This window comes from Hemicordylus capensis, chromosome 4, assembly GCF_027244095.1.
Source record: "Hemicordylus capensis ecotype Gifberg chromosome 4, rHemCap1.1.pri, whole genome shotgun sequence".
In the NCBI taxonomy this organism is placed as follows: Eukaryota; Metazoa; Chordata; class Lepidosauria; order Squamata; family Cordylidae; genus Hemicordylus; species Hemicordylus capensis.
Window position 1 is genome coordinate 204,389,786 of NC_069660.1, and position 20,420 is coordinate 204,410,205.

Consider the following 20,420-nt stretch of genomic DNA (forward strand, 5'->3'; position numbering starts at 1 on the left):
ACTTTTGAATAGCACAATGGCTTGTCCTGTGTTTTGTCCCTATTGTCTGCCTTTGCGAGGTACGTTTAGTATAACACCCTCAGGCAAGAATTTGCCTATAACTGGTGAAGACATCATCAATCAATGTGTCTTCTGGGTCACCAGCACTGTCTGCATACCATGGAACTAGCATTCTTCTTTTCTGCACGTCTTGGCATTGGCACTTCCATTTTGCACGGTCTTGGCCCACACCTCCACACAGGCTTTTCCTAACCTGATCTGCCCAGCATTCATGGCAGAGAGGTCCCTCTTATTTCTGGATTCGCTTTTGGCTCCTGAACCCCTGCCGGCCCTCCGGATCCCTGTGGTGCCTTATTGTCTTCCTACCCAGAAAAGAGAAGCCTCTCAGTAAAGACTGAGCTGCAAGGTTCAACACGTTTCTCTTGGAAGGAGTGAGGTACTGTAATATATAACCCCTATCCTTAAACTCTAGTTTCCTTTTTCCTAATTTCTCCTAAAATCCCAATCTGTCCATTTCTCTCTAGCCAGCCTTGGGTGAACCTAATCTGACAACTCAATTCCTTGTGAGCCATAACTTAGTCTTTGTAACTTGTTGGTTTATTGCTAGTCTATATCAGTTAAATGTTATTGCTTAATAACCATTATATTTCTCTTTCTGTACCCCTAAATCCTCAAATAAAATCTTACTTTGTTTTTGAACTTTAATCTCTCCATTCAGTTATTTCTGTGACTGAAGCTTTGAACAAATTTATTATGAAGGTGGGCTGCTCCATTTAAAATAGCTAACCCCCGCCCCCAAGCTGAAAAACATGGCTCAGGGTCCTGCTCAGTCCCCGGGAACAGATCCACTAACAGAGTGGAGCTCTTGCTCTGTCCTTGCAGGGAGCCAGCAGATTACTTGTGCTGCAGGCTTGCCTCACAATGCAGCATATGGGGAGGGGGAGGCAACCTGGCAGCCACCTGCCCTACACTTCTCTCTGCACAATAACATCTCTGTTGACCTGAAGAAATAGCTCCCTGAGCATTGTATCTGTGTTTCACCAGGTAGCTGCTGACTTGCATTCTCTGTACTACTATAAAGCTAGCTTAAAAAAATAATCATCATAAGCCCAATAGTATTAAGTCAGAATGAATAATAATAATAATAATAATAATGGTACTTGGTTCCTTAAAGGAGATATAATAGTGTCATGGCACAATTATGGTGGTTACTCCTATGTAATATTGAAAGCTCTGCAAATCACTTGAATGACAGCATTAAGGCAATAGATCATGAGCAAGAGTTCCATCTTATTTGTTTTTCATTTCTCTGTGTAAACCTTCCTGAGCTATTTTTGGAAGGGCGGTATAGCAATTGAATAAATTGAATGAATGAATGAATAAATAAATAAATAAATAAATGATAGGTATTCCTCTATTGCACAAAGCTGGGGTGCATCTTTAGAAAATTGCTACCAAGTTTAAATTAACCATGCCCATGTTTTCCACTCCATTCAGGAAATACTTGTCATAAGTTATTGTGACACTGTAGCCTTCAAATTAGGAATGGTGATGCTGAGACAGGCTGAGAAGAGTTCTGCAGTCTACCTGTGCCACCATTCAAAACCTTAAGAGCAGCTTGCTTAGAGGTGTTTGGACATCATCAGTTTCAGGATGAGCTCTGTCTGCACTGCCATCTCTGAATTTGGCTGGGACCTTTTCAAGGAAATAAGCAAGGATGGTGCTCAGAAGAACATCTTCTTGTCTCCGTTTAGTATCTCTGCAGCTCTGGCCATGGTTGCGTATGGTGCCAGAGGCGACACTGAAGCCCAAATGGAGAAGGTACATTTCCTCTACTGCTCTGAAGTTTTTAATCACAGGGCCAATTCACATGTGCAGGCAAAACTGGGCTAGGAAAGCCCAGTCCGATTTTGCCAGCATGTGTGAATGGCCGGGAGCCACATGGCTCCTGGCGGCAACACAGCGGCAATCCCTGTTAGGTGCCCCAGCTGTTATCCAGGTTTAGGGCACAAGTGCACCCCAAACCCAGGCTAATGGATCGTGTTTCTGTGCTGTGTGACTCTGTGTGACACTGGCACATGAGTAGCCTCCTGACCAGCATTGGTCTTTGTCATTGGGGACCCTCAAGGAAGCCTAGTAGGTTCCACCTGAAATCTCTGCTGGGTTCTACCCAAACAGGACCACAAAAATGGACCGGCAACTGTAATTTTAAATCTGTGTAGCTCACTCTTCTAGCTCTCATGGAAACTAGCTGTGCTGAACTCTTTATTTTATTTATTTATTTATTCATTCATTCGATTTCTATACCGCCCTTCCAAAAATGGCTCAGGGCGGTTTACACAAAGAAATAATAAATAAATAAGGAGGATCCCTGTCCCCAAAGGGCTCATAATCTAAAAAGAAACACAAGATAGACCCCAGCAACAGTCACTGGAGGTACTGTACTGGGGGTGGATAGGGCCAGTTACTCTCCCCCTACTAAATAAAGAGAATCACCATGTTAAAAGGTGCCTCTTTGCCCAGTTAGCAGGGAGTTAACATTTTTTCCTTTTCTTAACAAATCCCCCGAATGACCAGTGTTCTATATCCCAAGAGAGAAATGCATCTAATAAGTTGATCTATTGACATGGATATCAGGAAAATGGATCATTAAATGTGCCTGCTTCCCATAAATCCTTTGCTTGCAGGGATTTAGGCTGAAACCATAAACCACAACTCAAATCCAGTGTGAAAGTTATCATGATACTAAGAAATACTGTTCTGCTTATTTTGCAGGTACTTCACTTCAGGGAGAGCCAGGCGTACTGGAACTTCAGGATCTGGAGACTCCTCTGCAACAAGATCCCAGAAACCATGCAATGTAAACGAACTGGTAACAGTTCCTCTTAATGTGAAGCAGAACCATGATAGTGAACCAACTTATTTGGAGGTCCCTCTGTCAGAGAAAAAGGTGATGGCTACAGTCCCATTTAAGGATTGCATAACACACATGACATTATTACCATTGCTGTCCTTCCACACCCTATCCAGAGAGCAAAGGCATGCAAAGACGTGTTCTTGATTACCAAGATGATTATACAGAGCACTGATTGGTGGGCACCTGTGTTTGTTTGTTTGTTTGTTTGTTTAATACATTTATATACTGCCTCAAACCACAGTCTCGGGGCGGTTCACAACTATAAAACAACAATACAATAAATAAAACATTAAAATCAATTAAAACTCCAAAAGCTGCTTAAAAGAAAATCAGTTTACAATATTTAAATTACAAAAGTTAAAAGGTCTGGTTTAAAAGATGAGTCTTCAAAGATCTTTTAAAAACCGCTACAGATGGGGAGAGTCTTATGTCAACAGGAAGCACATTCCAAAGTCTCGGAGCGACAACTGAGAAGGCCCGTCCCTGAGTGGCCACCAAACGACTTGAAGGTAGCCACAGACGGACCTCCCTTGACAAACGCAGTGGATGATGGGGGTTGTGCAGAAGAAGACAGTCTCTTAAATACTGTGTTCCTAAGCTGTTTAGGGCTTTATAGGTTATAATCAGCACTTTGTCTTTTGCCCAGAAACCTCTTGGCAGCCAGTGTAACTCCTGTAATATACGAGTAAAATGGTCTCTTCAAGATGACCCGGAGACCAACCTGGCTGCCACGTTCTGTACTAATTGTAGTTTCCAGACTATGTACAAAGGCAGCCCCACATAGAGCGCATTGCAGTAATCAAGACTGGAGGTTACCAGCAAATGTACTGCTGTCCTGAGGTCATGAATCTCAAGAAACGGATGCAGTTGGCATATCAGCCAGAGCTGATAAAAAGCGCTTCTGGCCACTGTCTCAATCTGAGAAACCAGAGAGAGGTGTAAATCCAGAAGCACTCCCAGACTGCGTACTTGTTCCTTCTGAGGAAGTGTGACCCCATCTAGAACAGGCAGATCAATATCGCTTTCTGAGTAACGACCCCACACAACAAGTATCAATCACTCAATCACCTTACCCAACCAATCAACTCCCATCTTGGTTCTAACCAGCTTCCATCTTGGTTCAAACAAGTTTTTAAACACCTGATTTTGTTAAGGGCACCACATTATAAACACCAAATTGTGTTTGAACTAAGGTGTCATCATAGGGGGGAAAATTGTACAGGCTTCTGTTTTGAGGTGCAAAGTAAAAGTAAGGTGTGCCATCAAGTCGATTTCGACTCCTGGCACACACAGAACTCTGTGGATTTCTTTGGTAGAATACAGGAGGGGTTTACCATTGCCTCCTCCTGGGCAGTATGAGATGATACCTTTCAGCATCTTCCTATATTGCTGCTGCCCAATATAGTACCAGCGGGGATTTGAACAGGCAACCATCTGCTTGTTAGTCAAGCATTTCCCTGCTGCACCACTTGAGGTGTAAAGGTGTACCTGTATACAAATAAACATGAAGACAGCAAAGTTCAGTTGATTGGTGAGGGCATATTTACCTATCCATAGAGAATTGGATTTATATCATCCTAATTGTCCTGGCTTTCCTGACCTCAAAGACAAAGCCAGTTCTCCTCCTGCTAACCAGATTTCCTCCTTGTTTCCAGACGGCTGCAGACTCTCAATGTGATCGGCCTGGAGGTATTCATTCCTAGTTCCAGGCTTTATTATCACAACTCAACAAACCCTCCAACAAATATGAGCTAAGCATTGCTAATAAAATATATGGAGCCATATGTTTTCCCATTGTGCAGGTATGTTGAAGAAAGATATCATTCAGCAAGTGCTTTTCTTCTCTTATTGCCTATTCTTTGATTTCCAAATAGAGTTGGATTTGGGTGTAGTCTGAAGGACAAATCCTACATTGGCAATATTTAGTATGTGGTTGGAATAAATAATTAGCATATCAGCAGTGACATTTGTCATACAAAATGAGGATTTTTATCAAGGGGCATGTCTGTTCCCATGCCCATATTTGCCAAGAGAACAGGAATGTAGGGGTGGGAAGGATCAACAGGCAAAGGTGCTTAATCCCTCTTGCAAATACAAATCAAGCAGGCTGGGGGAAATTGACTGAGAGGGGTATTTACAGGGAAGAAACAGTGGGAAGGGAAGTGATCAGCTACTCCTCCTGTCCGCTGATTCTCCCCTGCAAATGCCAGCAGTCTACACATCTCTCCTGCAAGTGTTACCATCTACATCTCTACAGGCTACATATTTGTCCTGTGAGGGAGGGTACAGATGAAGAAGAGAAAAGAAATGTTTTGTTTTAATCACCTCACAGGTGACTCTTCCAGGTGGTATTTATTTTATTCCACCTTCAGTTCAGATTTCTATAGAAGTTTTGACAGGCATCTGCATGACGTTTAAATGTATCACATATCTTCTCAGCGCCATCTACTGACAGTCTGTGAATGGACCATGTCTTTTCAATACAACTTCTATTCTAACTTGAGAAACACACAAGTTTAAACAGACTAGAAAAGACATGGGTTTTTCAGGGATTGTCAGCGGATAGCACTAAGACAGTACACAACATATTTCAAGGTCATGCAGATGTCCTGTAAAATCTCCTGCTGAAATGTGAACTGGAGATGGTATAAATCTGGAAGAGTCCAGGGTGAAATTATGTCTTTCACTGGAATACTGTGTCTTTAAAATCTTGGCATAATGCATTGAAAGTATATGTCTTGGTGTTGTTGTTTTAAACTAAGGAGAAGGCAGCCAGGCAGAGTGATATATTCCTACACTAAAGTAAAGTGTGCCGTCAAGATGATTTTGACTCCTGGCGCCCACAGAGCCATGTGATTTTCTTTTGGTAGAATACAGGAGGGGTTTACCATTGCCTCCTCCCGCTCAATATGAGATTATGCCTTTCAGCATCTTCCTATATCGCTGCTGCCCGATATAGGTGTTACCAGCGAAGATTCAAACTGGCAACCTTCTGCTTGTTAGTCAAGCATTTCCCCTCTGTGCTACTTAAGGTGACTAATCCTACGCTACTAAACATCCTTTTTGCTCAGCCAGAGGGAATGAGTGGCCACTGGCCACGCAGAGCAGCTCGAATACTGAGGGCAGCCATTCTGCTGCTCATGCATTGCACCCTGGGTCCCAGGAGGACCCAGCGTAAGTTCTCCTCCTTGGATTGGAGCTCTGGGTTCCACCACCACACCAGTGATGATAATCTGTACTGCCCCTGCACAAACCAGGACAATCATGTGATGAACAACCTCAGTATTTGATTCTCCCCTCAGAGCAATATGGTCCTTAGTTAGCTCTGTAGTGGCAGTTGGGGAGGAAGAGACACCCCATCTGGAACAATAAAGTTTGTCTCTGAGATTAATTCTACCGGTTGTTAGCAATTTGGTTTTGGTTTTTTGTATTTTTTTTTTGCAAAGAACAAAAATGAAAGAAAAAAGAAGAAGAAAAAGTACAGAAATGAATACCAATGAGCACGCCCATAATCTTCATGTGGTAGTGGCAGAGACACTCAGGTGGGGCTGGTGGGAGTGGTGGCCCATGGAAGGCTGTTTGCTGAGGGCCCCCTGAATCCTGGAGTTGCCCTGACAAAAATATAAGATATTTCTCCATTTCCAGCATCTTAGAAAAGTCAGAACCTCTCAGTACTATATGAGAAGTAACATCTGTGTTCACAACCTACAGAAATACTTACGATGCACGAAGGAGCTGTACCATGCTGGGTTGGAAAGCGTTGATTTTGAAAAGGCACAAACCAGAGAGAATATTAATTCCTGGGTTGCAAGTCAAACACAGGGTAAGGATACATGCACAGGGTTGAGTTTTTAAAGTCTAATTCATTTTTACAATGACAAACACTGATCAACAGTGGCTGGAATTTCTTCACACTACATAATCATCTATGTATGTGCACATATACGTACGTGTGTGCGTACGTGTACACACATATAATCATACAACACAGGATCCAATTAAGGGCTAAGCAGGAGAATTCTAAAATGTCTCTAAGGGAACAACTCATTTGCTCTTTTGAGGTATTATAGCAAGTGTGGATGCTGTACTCGCATACAGTGTCCCCAAAGGCGTACTTGGACTCCCCTCCCCAGTGCTGATCTCTGCTCTCCACACTTACTGCATTTGTCTTTTCCTCAGGGAGGGAGCCTCCTCATGTCAACGAGCGGGGGTGTCCATGTGGGGAGGATGAGTAAAAAGTTTGTCCCTTCAGGCAAACTGTAAGGGCAGGGACTGGAGTGGGTGTGCGTTTCAGAGCATATCAGCAGAGGGCTTCTGAGTATGCACTCAAGTTCTTTACGCAAGTACAATATCCCCATTTTCTCTAATGCCTGAACAGAGCTATTTAATAAAAGCCAAACAAACGGATGGGGAGCCGTTTATTGGTTCAAAATCTTATTGAAAAATGTCAGGCATAGTATCTCCAGCCCTTAAAAAATAACCAAAGGGTATATAACTTTCTTTTCAATTTAAATGAAGCTCAAGGAAGACACTTCAGAATCCTCCAGGCTTGCTCTGTTTTTCATTATGCATCTGTCGCTTGACTTCTCCACATTGAGACAATTCACATTGAGATGATGTTTTTTGTATCACTTTCCCGACTAAAGGTAAAATCAAGGACCTTTTCCCCGAGGATTCTCTTGATCCTCCAATTGCTATGGTGATAGTGAATGCCATCTACTTTAAAGGACTGTGGTCATCCAGATTTAAGAAAGAGGACACCAAAGCAGCACCTTTTAGAGTGGATAAGGTATAGTATGTCCAGCATTTTCCACAGAAAGAGAAGTCTTTCTCTTCCAATGGTACATCACTCCTATTCTTCTTCAGCTTCAATAACTGGGCAGCTCCCAGCTTGTTCATTTTTGTTGCTTCTCCTATAGTTTCAACAGTTATGTAGGTTTAATGCATATGATGCATATAATCATGCAGTTGTTGAAAGGCTTTGTAAACAAAACAGAAAGGCATGAATAGGGTCCTTGCTTTAGTAAGCATGCATGTCTTCTGTTCTGCCATGGTTGATCTGCTCTTGGAATCATCAGGAGAAGATGATTCCATTCCTTCTCTACATTTGCTTTCAAACTGCACAGTGATTTTGAACATCACAGTGCCTCGTGGTTTGCTGCTTATATTTTCACCACACAGCAATCCACATATGGGAGCTGCGGGGAATCTCTAGTGAATCTTCTCATCATGAAACCCACCATGTTCCATACTGTACTTACCACCAGGTGGAGGTAGCATGCATACAGTAGGGTCAACTCCAATTCATGGCCAGTTAACAGAAATGGCAATCTCTACATGTGGAGGAGAAACCGACTCCACTTGGTAGATTAAAACTGACTGTCCTATGGCCCTGTGGCATTTGAAACCTCTCTGACTTCCCCCTCACTCACGATGCAGCCCTGATCCCTCTACTTCATTTCTTCTGAGCAGCAGCTCCAACAGCATTATAAGCACACAAAGAGGGGGGATATGACAGATGGCAGAGGGTGCATTGTTCCTTGTGTACATATCTTCTACATATGCCTTAATTTTTTCCTTCAGTGTCATACTACAGCCGCCAGCCATATTGACAGATGGCCCTGTTCAGTTGTTAATGTGGGGTCTGGGGGTGCTGTACCTACATACAGCATCCCCAAAAGTGTACCTGCAACTCCTGCCCCTGAGCTGACACACTGTGAAGCCCATGCCACAGCTTCCTGAACTCAGGAAGAATCTCTCCACAGGGAAAGCACTGTGGAAAGTGGTCTGTCTGTCTGTCTGTCTGTCTCTCCATGTATGTATGGGCATGCGTAAGAGAGAGAGAGAGAGAGAGAGAGAGAGAGAGAGAGAGAGAGAGAGAGAGTGTGTGTCAGCACAGGGGCAGAGCTTGCAGGCATCTTTTGGGGGGTGCTCTGTGCAAGTACAGCAGACAACATCCTGATTAATGTAGCACACATGCAGCCAAAGAACTATGCATTCAGCTGCTGTGTTCTAGTACAAGTATTCACAAGAGGAAGGCAATATTTTACCCACATTCCCTTCCTTCTGAAGTGCTCTGTGCTGTCTGAACAGGAGCAGCGCTATAACTGAGCGGATGAGTTCAAAGGACCCAAACCACCCAGTTCCTGGGAGCCTCCTGGCTTGTTCCTCCCTGCAGGCTAAGGCTGGTCTTATTCCCAGGAGACTTCATGGTCAGCTGGGAAATGAGCACCAGAAGGCCATGCGGTGCCCTTCCAGGTGCTGGCCACACCCCCTGCATATAGCAGCACATGCAGTGGGCATGGCCTGTGTGTGAGGGGCAGCTGGGAAGAAAGTCAAATATTTACCCTCTCTTCCCTAGCTACATGCCTGCTTCCAAAAATATGTCCCTGAGGTCATGCAGCCCACAGGGACATTTTCAGGTGGAACAAAGCCCTTCAGAGGGAAAGAGAGATGGGTGACAACTGTGCCCGCTGGACAAGCATCCATGCTGCTGTACTGTGGAATGCAATAGCCACAGAAGTGGTTTCACTGCTGCACGTGCCCTGCATTAGGCAGGATGTCAGCCTGGACAAGCATCCACGCTGCTGTACTGTGGAATGCAATAGCCGCAGAAGTGGTTTCACTGCTGCACGTGCCCTGCATTAGTCAGGATGTCAGCCAGCAATCCAAGATCCCATAACAACTAAGCAGGGAATAACTGCTGACATTTATTATCCAGATACATCCATATCTATGCTGGTTATTTTTGGCAAAGTCTTTCGGAAAGAAAAGTTTGATTTGTAAGAAAAAAAAATAGAGCATCTGCTGTTGCTATCATGACTTTTCACAGTGAACCAGTTTGCAAAGAACTGAAATCGGACAGGGAGTCTCCTTCCAGTGCTTAAACCAACAGCCCTCCTTTCGCTCTTAATGGGAACAGCTATGTAAGATACTTCCATCAAGAACCGGCAGTTCTGGGCAAGGGTTGGGATATGAGAGAATCAATCCTATTTACTGATTTATTTAACTCTTCAGTTAATATTTGGCAGGGGAGCTTACAATCAAATCCACAGTCCAATTCAAGCATTTTAAAAAACAAAAATCAAAATTTAATAAAATAGCAGATAAAAGCAGCACAAATATAATGGCACCAATACAATTGACAACCTTTGGTCAGCCTGATAAAGAAACCTTTATAAAAGGACCAACATTTCAAATCTTCTTCTTAGGGATGAGAAGCAAAACTGCTTAGAAAATCCAAAGAGATGTACAATGTAGTTTCTGCTATAATAGAGCCACTGTACACTGTACACAATTTATTTCAAGACTTAGAGTGAAGACTCGGTCTATGGAGGAGGTTCTGCTCTATGCCTGGCATTCTTAGAGAATCGTAATTCCTTATACAAATCAGAATATTGGCCCTTTTCCTCAATATGCTTTGCTTTCTTACAGAATGTGAGCAAAAATGTACCAATGATGTTTCAGAGTGGACGTTTTAAATATGCCGCCATACAAGAACCACCTCTGCAACTGCTTGAGCTTCCCTATGCTGGGGAAGTCCTCAGTATGATGATCATACTCCCCAAGGACAGTGATGAGGGTGACAACTCTAGCAGTCAAGAGAAGGTAAGTTTTTTAAAGCTGTCTGAAGTTCTTAATTTGCAGGGTCAGAGTCCAGCAGTCAAGTACATGCTTTGCAGGTGTTCCAGGCTCAAGTCTTTTCAGCCCCAATTTTAAAATGTTTCTGGTAGCAGGGCTGGGAAAGCCCTCTCAGTGAGATACTCCTGCCAGTCAGAGTAGACACTACTGGGATAGATGGCCCAATAGTCTGACTCAGCAGAAGGAAGCAGATCTGCCCAGAGGTTTGAAGTGGCCCTTGTCAAGGTGCTCTCTGGTGGGCCAATGTTCTGTGGGGGTAGGCCTCCAGTTCCCTGGGTAACTTGGTGATGTGTGGGCACAGGGAGTTTTCCCCCCTTCCCCTTTTGATGGTGATGGAGAACAGAGTTCTACCCAGCAGCCATGCTTCCCCTCCACAATACCCCACGCAGTGCCACACAATGCAAGCTGGGACATTGTGGGTAGATAACAATAACATGGTGGAAAAAGGAAACTGATGCAAAAGCGACGTGTGCACACACACTGGCCACTTCCGTCCACTTCCGGTCCAATGTGGCATTGGGCAGCAAGGAGGTACGCCCCGCTGGACCCTTTTAAGTGACAGCGCCAGCAAGGGAAATGTGGCGGGAAGGGGAAGAGCACCCTCCCCATCCTTAAAGTTATCCCACCACCACCTTCAAATCGGCAGGTGCTGGTTCTGTGCACATCCCTAGTTACAACCCTGGCTTAGTCATGTGCAGAGCCGGCAGGATCAGAATCGCTCTATGTTTTGGAGTGATTCTTCCTCTGTGATGGTGATGGATGCCATAGGCCATGCAGACTATCCCCACTCACGAGAGTGTCAGGCCATGGGTGCTCCAATTAGAGCTATGTTGGGAAGCAGTGGGCAGGAGTGTCCTGAAGACTTCTTTCCTGCTCCTGGGGATGGAGGCTGAGGTGCCTCATAAACCAACCCCTTGCCTGACCATTCACACCTTTGCACAGGTGTGCCATCACCAGCAGCCCCTGCAGTTGACCTAGCTGCCCCGGGGTCAGAGGAGCAGAGGAAAGTGCCCTCTCCTGTGATTTCCCACACCCACCTATCTGCACATGGCACAAAGATGGACCGGACCCAGGATTTTTAAAACTTGAGTGAATGTACTTTCTCATTGGCCCACCCAATAGCCGTGTGCGCAGTCCGGCTATGGCACATGGGGTGTGGGGATGTCCTCAGTGGTATTGCAAGGTTGCAGGGGGATTTTGGGGTAGGGAAGTAGTGGTTTTCTTTTTTCCTATTTTTCAATAAAGGTAGTTGGGGGAACCTTGGATTCCCTGGTAGTTAAATGCGCGGTTCAGCTCATGAGCTCGCAGTCCACGGGTGGGGATAACGCCTGCGCGGACCAGTCATATTCCCAGTAGACTGGCCCTCTCATGAGAGTATGAGCCTAATGGGCAGCAAGATGCTTGCAGCGGCTTTGTGATGGGTCTGGCTGGAGTTTTCTGCCAGAATCTCCCCTCATGGCATCTTCCCTGGTCATGGTGGGACAGATACCACAGAATCCTTTGCCCGCCCCCATCTGCATATACCATTCTAGTAAATCTGGGTTCTCCCCTCCCCTCCAGCAGTGAAAGTGGGATCCCCCAGGCCCCCCAAAACACTGGGAATTGGAGTGTTTGGAGTGGTGCTTTCAGGGTGTGGGGCCACTTGGGGGTGGCGGCAGTGCCATGGCTGGCAGAAGCAGCACTGGCATTGCAGGGCATTTAAAGGGATTCCAATGTGCTTCCAATGTGCTTCAATATGCTTGACAAGGGTGGGTGGAACACTCTGAAAATGCACTGATGTGCTCAGCAAGCCCCGTTGGCGATCGTAGCCAAATGTGGCTGAGCAGCTGACGCAGTGACACTCTGCCCACAGTCTAGCGGTGGAGCTGACTGAGATTGGGCTGGGAGGCCGGGTGGCAGGGAAGGGCTCCCCTCTCCCTCCACTCTAGTCAGGCTAACAGCTGTTAGCTGTATGTCTGCGGCACAAATTGGTTAGGAATTTTAACTCTGGTCAGGGTTAACTGTGGTTAGAGTGTACGTGTGAATGTGACCACAGTCAATGCCCCTACCAAGATGAATTCCTTCCTCTCCCTTCTCCCAGGCCCTGGCCTGCTCTTCATAGCAGCAAAAGTGATATCATCACCTGGAGGGGTCGGAGCAGTGGCAAATACACAGCCAGTGCCTCATCCAAGATGACTTTCTGCGGGTTATTAGCTGGGCCCAATCTGTCTCTGGGAGCCCTAGGGTGGGCTCCCAGAGACAGATTTGGTGGACCCTGGGACATTTGGGTCCAGCAACTGCCCCAAAGTGCCATGTGCTCTATCCTGGCCTGTAAAGAAGCCTCACATTTATTCAGATGATAAACAACATTATCTATACCAGGGATAGCTGGATTGTGTACTTGGGGGCCACCCTGTTATTCAGATAGTGGGCAGGAGTATATTTTGCTACACAAACTGACCATCTCATGAGTGATGTGTCCCCACAAGAAAGTCTGCACCTTCTTGCAGTAGAGCTTCCGCATGAGCTCAGACAGAACTGAGACACTGCATGTCAAATCACAAAGAGTGAAATAACATCAAAACAACTCCGCTTCAAAACATTTGTTTTGAGTGAAACTATGAAGAAACATTTGAGAGCATTAGCAAGGGCCAGGAAGTAGCTTCATGGGCCCAATTTAGCTCCCAAACACTCACTGGCCATCCAGTGAGGGATAGAAGGTTTTCATTACTTTGCCACCAACAATTACGGTACTGACAGTTAGGCCTGAGAACTATCTTACATTAGTTATATCTCTGTTCAGTCAAGTGAAGTGGCCAGTTAAGTAAAGCTTTAAAGCATTAAAACTTTCTTCATGCAGGTACTGGAAATGGCCATTTAGTCATTTAGCCAATAACCATATGAGGGTAGGTAGTACTTGGTCTCATGACAGGGTGGGATGAAATTCTTAACTTTTGCTTAAATAAAAGCTTCCTCAGTTCCACTGAACTCCCTGCAATTTAGCTGATCAGATTTCATAGGTCATTTGCTGCTGTAAACATTTGACCGCAATCAATCCAGTGCTTTCATGCTTCTATCCTTTGCAAGCCATTTGCAAAAGTTTGGTATTGAAATAATTAAAGAAAGCCTCCTCTTCTGAAATATTAATTTTACAGTCAACTATTGACCTACAAAAGTGAATTATGTGCCATCCTTTTAAATATCTCACTCTAGCATAAGTGAATGTATCATATTTAATATTTATCATAGTTTCCAAAGTATAGCAGGCTTCCAATATCTCATTCTAGCCCAATGACTAACAGTAGCAAATGCATAGTATATTGCAGTGGTGTAACAAGCTCTGAATGGGCCTGTGTGCAAGAATTGAAGATGGGCACCCTCCTTTTTGTTTTTGTTGGCACCATAAGGGCTGCTGCCAATTTTGGGTGTGTGTGTGTGGACCTTTTCTCTAACCCCCTCCTGCTCCAGGGATTGAGGCAGCCCCCATAGCCACTTCCACCCTGACAAGAATGCCCCATAGCCATACCCACCCTCAGTGGCTATAACTGCATGTCTACATGCATTCCACTTTGATGGGGGTTATGTTACTTGTAAGTCAAGGATAGTTTTCTCATCCTACAGTGCTTGAACTTCATGTGGTTAATCACCATATATGGAGGAAATGGACACATACCGAGTCAGACCATTGGTCCATCTAGCTCAGTAGTGTCTACATTGATTGGAGCAGCTCTTCAAGGTTAAAAGCAGGAGTCTCTCCCAGCCCTACCTGGAGAGGTCAGGGAGCAAACCTGGGACCTTCGGCATGCAAGTGGTTACGCTCTCATTGGCCTTTGGTCAGTAGAGTAAGGAAAGAGGAGTACCAGTGTGCTCGATGCTCCAGTGTACCTTGTACCAGTGTGTCCAGTGCTCCAGTGTGCTTCCCCTTCCCAGCCTAGGAGGCTTTCCTGGTGGCCTTTCTCCAGTGGGTGTGTGGGGAGACACAAGGAATCAGACAAGGGATGTCTTTTATGATTTTACTGTGGAGATTGATTAAAAGAACTACAATAGGTGAAGTGTTTGCCTTGCAGGCAAAGGCTAATCCTTGTACTCTAAATATATTCTATCTAGCAAGGGGAGAGGAAGGGGAGGGAGGGGGGAAATGAGACAGCAGATAAGTATTTGTTACCAGAAGATGCAGTTACCAGAAGATACCAATGAATGGTCAGTTCACAGTTTCTCCTGGGATTAAAGATACTGGGGTTCAAAGAAAAGATGGGGCGAACAGAGCTGGGATGCGAGGAACGCTGCAGCATTCGAGAGGGTGAAGATGCATCTTCTGGACTTGCCCTCTGATGATCTGGTCCAAACTCCAATGTCTTATACTCCTCTTGTCCTTTCATGGTCTTGAGATTGGCCAGTAGACTGCGTGCGTTCAGAGAATTTGGGTTCAACCAGAACCAAATTTGACAATATTGGATTTGGATTCTATGGACTCTGGTGGTGTCGGATATCAGATTGGATTCAGAATTCAAATCCAAATTCTGATGTAAATTTGGATTTTCCCACATAGTGGTCAAAGGGGAAATTTTAAAAATCACTAAAAATCACCATTGGCCCTAGAGCTTTCACGCTTACCTCACATATGGGGAAGTAGGTCAGGGTTGACTGTAGTGAATTGGAGAGAATTGGTCAAGGCCCTGATTTTTAGTGAATTCTTGAAATTTTGGTTAATATGACTTAAAATGGCTAAAAAAACTTTACAGAAACTTCTGAAACTTAAGTTCTTCCTTGGACCATTATTCCACCAGCATATGAAGGAATCTACCCTTTGTCTTCATCAAAAGTAGTAGCAGAATGCCCCACCTTTTTATTTCTGAAATAGATGGGCATGCAGTTATGAAATCTGGCATGCATGAAGCCCACATTGGAAGGACTTTGAGTATTTTCTTTTCCAAAGAAAAGAACCCTCTGATTTTTGGTGAATTCATTTGGGGGGTGGGGGTGGCTAAAAATGGTGAAATCTGGCCTGTTTCAAGTTGGAACTTTACAAAATGTTTTGGATCTGAAGCCCCTGCTTCTACCATTATTTCACTCCCTTGTGGAGGAAAAAATGACATTCCTTTGATTTTATATTTCTTTTTCTTCTCCATTGCAGGAACAGGCAAACTTTTAAAAGGGGATTAAAAGGACATCAGGCCTTTTATTCCCTTAATGGCTAGAAGGGAGCGTGGGAAATTCTTTCTAACCAAACAAAACAAACATTAAAAAGTACTTTCACTTTTACTGAATGTGTTCTTCTGCAATGGGGAAGATGAAAATTAATTAAAAAATCAAGGGAATGTCCTTTTCCCTCCACATGGGGGAAATGATGGTCCAAGGGAGGACTTCAGATCCAAAACTTGTTTCAAATTCTGGCTTGAAACAAACCAGTTTAGCCTCGACTTCCCCAAAAGCCCCCCCCCCCATTAGAGGAGTGTCCCATAGCTTTTTGGGAGGAGGATTAAACAGAGTCCTGACAATGACATGTGTGCCAGATTTTAGGACTGTATGCTCATCCATTAATGAGATATAAGGGGTGGGGTTGGAAAAAGGGCCATGCTGTTACCCCTTTTCATGAAGGCAAAGGGCAAATTCCTCCTCATGCTGGTGGAATAATGGTCCAAGGCGGTGGGGGGGGGCTACAGTTTCAGAGGTTTTTGTAAAGTTCTGGCTTGAAACAAGACAGGTTTGACTATTTGTAGCCATTTTGACCAAAAATTCAAAAATTCACCCCAAAATCAGGGGATTGGCCAAATCTTTTCAATTTTACTACAGGGGACCCTGATCCCCTTCCCCACATGTATGGCAAGTTTCAAGACTCTAGAATCAACAGTGATTTTTGGTGAATTTATTTTGATTCCTCCTTCACCTCTAAGGAGAAAAATCCTATTCTATGTTGCTAATTCCAAAATTCTGAAGTATTTAATATATGATATTTCAAAATTAATTCCAACTTTACTGATCTGATTTTTAAAAACCTCAAATTCAGTTTAGAACATTTTAAAAGAGCATTAGACACATTCACAAAGTAACAGAGGTCTTCACTAGCTCATGGTCATGATGAGCCTCCATATTTAAAAGCAGTATACCTTTGAATAACTGTTATAATCTCAAAAAGGAAATTACCCCAATTTTTTTTTAAAGAAAAGCAAGCAATTCAAGGACAGGAAGAGGAAGCAGATTTTGAAGCCATTCCCTATGATCGATTTTGCAAATTCTTATTTTGAGGCAAGTGTATAAGCTCAGGCCACAGAGTCATGTAATTTTCAGTGGGGTGTGTGTGAAAAGCTTAATTCTCAGATTTGCTGTCTGCAATTCTTTGCAAAGAGTGAGATTAGGTGGGTATTTTATTCTACTGCAAGCTTATAAAATTCTCTTCCCGCCCTCTCCATAAAAATCTATGCCCTATTCACACATTATATTTAAGACCCTAAAATCTGTCTCTGGCTTCCCCCACCAATTTATTCCTCTTTTTTCCACACACACACACACACACACACACACACACACACACACACACACGCTCTTACCCGTGGACTTCCAGGCTGAAGTCCAGGGCCTCCACAAATCCTCTTTTGTGGGCCCCCCCAAATCCTCTTTAGTCTGTCCTGGGGGATGTGGTCACCCAGCCAACCATGATGATGCTTAATTTGCAGGGGAGGGGGCCCCTCCAAAGGCCTTGAGGTGCAGGCTCCAAAATTACCTAGGTTCACCTCTGCACGTGTGCACACACCCACTTTCCCTCTCTCTCTCTGCAGTGCACACATTTTGTTTTTATTTAAAGTTAGAAGCCAACTCCAGCTGAATTAAACTTTACCTGGCAAGCAACTGGGGCAGAGCACAACCAGGAAGCAAATAGCTGAGAGCTGATTGGCTGGTTCCTAGGGTAGGAAGAAGGATAAATCAAAGCCAAATTAGGAGAAGGTGCTCTCCACCTCCTCCACTTTCCATTGAGTTGGTGTCTTGTTACTCCTGCTAGTCAGATAGTCAGCTCTTTCCCTCTCCTTCCTTGCTTGCTCAGCCAAATGGAGGGGGAAGGATCAAGCATCACTAAAGGAGATATTCTTCACCCTCCTCTCTGACTTGGTCAGCAGCCCCTCCTCCTCCTCCCTAACAACTTTGCTGTTGCCTGCCTCCCAAATGACAGGTCGGGCTATTTCCGGCCCAATTGGTGCCTCTGCACACGCACATACGAGGCCCGAAATGGGCTGGAAATGTTTTTAAAGTAGATTTAACTTTCCCCCTAACCCCCAAGCCCTTTACTTGTAAAGGGGACCCCTTGCTGGGGCAGCAAATCTCTGGTTGCCTATGGGTGGCAAAAAGCTTAATCCGCCCCTGCTGGCAGCACAGGGTTGGGGGCAAACAAAAGTGCTTGACAGCACTTATTCTTGCAGATCCACATCATGTATAAATTAGGTCTAAAAGAGACAATGACAAAATTTGACCTGAGGGTCCATTGAGCTGTCTAAATAAAATGTCTCTATGAGGTCTAATATAAATAATGAGGTCTATTAAACAACGTCTCTATGATTTTTTCCCATTCAAGCTTGCAAGTTTTCTTACCTACAAGAACATAGAAGAGTGGTCATCAAAGATGTATTTCCAGGAAGTGAATGTGTACCTACCCAGGTTTAAACTGGAAGAGAAATATGAACTCAAGGAAACTTTGGAGTCAATGGGAATGACTCTCCTTTTTGATCAAAGTGAAGCTGATTTATCTGGAATATCAGAGGAAAAAGACCTGAGTGTGTCTGAGGTCATCCATAAGTCCTTTGTGGAAGTCAATGAAGAGGGCACAGAAGCAGCAGCTGCCACTGGTGTAACAAATGTCTCAGCCCCAACGAGTGTACAAATTCCTGTGGAGTTTAAGGCTGATGAGACATTCATTTTCATTATACTTCATAATGTATCCAAGTGCCCCCTCTTCATTGGCAGAATAGCATCACCTTGAATAACTGACCATTTGAAAAATATGAACATCCCCTTATCTCTTTAGTGTTTCATATTTCTTTTTTTAGTATTGCAGACACTAAAGTGAGAAGGGGAAGTGAGAAACCATCTGTCATATTAGCTGTCTCCTACTGCTATTTACTATGTCTAGCTATATAATTAAAACTGAACTTGAGCATATCACTCTGCTTTGAACCAATCAAGCATATTTCTCTTAATTGCAGTCATCATTTTATCATGATTTAGATTTAAGAGGATACTGGTACCAGTACTTGTGCTTGCTGAACAGGTATATCATTACAGTGAAAACATGAGAGAAATTTCTCTGAAAAGAAGGTCCGACTTGCACCAATCTGCTTCTGTACAGTTAGCCCACTTCACTCACACTGTGATCTTGACTATTGGCAATATAGCCAGGTGAGATTCCAGAAAAGATCTCAGTACAGATGAGATGGGTGGGGGCAGATGTTAATCCGAGCACATTCTTACTCTAGCCACATGCATGGTTTGCATCAGGCATGTCCTAGGTAAAAGAAGAGGGCCCAGATGATGATAATCCCCATAAAGAAGCTTATTAGTTCTGTGCTTCCATTCCTGCATGAATGGAAGTGCCTTCCCATTGCATAATAACAGCTCCTTGTTGCCAACATCAAAATGAAGGGATGTAAAAATGCTCCTAACAGTTGAAAAGGAGATAGTTGTGTGACAAGAAATGAACCTTCAATGATCTATCATTGCTTGAATTCCAAAAGAAATGCTTTCAAAAGGATAATGTTATAAAGCAATCATTAAATGTCTTTGTTCTATCTGAGGCCTACAGTAAACATTTTGTAGCATTCCTGCTAAATGCTAATGGAATTCTCAAACCACATTGTTCTTGACAGAATTTCTGTAGAAACCTTGTCACTTTGTTAGAGGGGGCACACAGTGTCTTGTGAAGTATTATCCTACCATATTATTTTCCTGCAAGCATTACAGAATTTAGTTTTGTTCTGCTTTATTTCTGCTTGAATTTTTGTTGCCTGCCTCCAATATTAAAATATGTATCCTCTGCTTTTGTTACAATAAGCTTATAGAATAAAGGAGTGTTGTAAGTTCCTCCTGTTTTATTTTCACATTCTATACTGTTCATATACTCTTGATATATAGGAGTGCATTCTTCACAAGAATTTATGATCAGAGGTATCATGTCAGAGTATCCGAATTCTCCTCAGAAAGCAGATCAGGAAGTTAAACCGTACTTCTCTACAGTGAATGGGGCATTTTGGGAAGGCACCGGACACAGGAGCGCAAGAAATCTCACAGGAGCCCTTTTCAGGTTACCTGTGTGCAAGCTTGCTGCAACTTTCCCTGCTGTCCCCTCTGCACAACAGCTCTGTGGACTTGTAGAAATAGCTCCCTGAGCAGTGTACCTGTCTTACTTTAGTCTCACGAGGTAGTTGCCAACTTGCATTCTCTGTACTACTATAAAGCTAGTAGTAAAAAAAAACCCACAAGCCCATTAGTATTAAGTAAGAATGTTGAATAATAATCATCCATGGCACTTGGTTCCTTGAAGGAGAAATAATAGTGTCATGGTATAATTATGGTGGTTACTCCGATGCAATATTGAAAGCTCTGCAAATCACTTGAATGACAGCGTTAAGACAATAGATCACGCGGAAGATATAGAAATTCCTCTATTGCACAAAGCCGGGCTGCATCTTTAGAAAATTGCTACCAAGTCTAAATTGAACACACCCATGGTTTCCACCCTGTTCAGGAAGTACATATAATAGACACTGGAGTCTTTACATTTGGAAGGTGGTTCTGTGACAGGCTGAGAGGAGTTTTGCAGTCTTCTTGTTTCACCTTGAATCCTTCAAAAGCTTAAGAGCAGCCTTTTTAGAGGTGTCTGGGCACCATCAGCTTCAAG

At 43.8% G+C, this 20,420-nt stretch overlaps 1 protein-coding gene across 1 annotated transcript; it reads left to right on the forward strand.

The window, feature by feature from the left end:
• The first annotated feature begins 1,653 nt into the window (after window positions 1-1,653).
• Window positions 1,654-18,506, forward strand: LOC128323204 (leukocyte elastase inhibitor-like). Its single transcript, XM_053245926.1, has 5 exons — window positions 1,654-1,878; window positions 6,563-6,740; window positions 7,564-7,706; window positions 10,352-10,525; window positions 18,102-18,506. The coding sequence occupies exons 1-5, from the start codon at window positions 1,654-1,656 to the stop codon at window positions 18,504-18,506; spliced, it is 1,125 nt and encodes a 374-aa protein (XP_053101901.1).
• The last annotated feature ends 1,914 nt before the right edge of the window (window positions 18,507-20,420 follow it).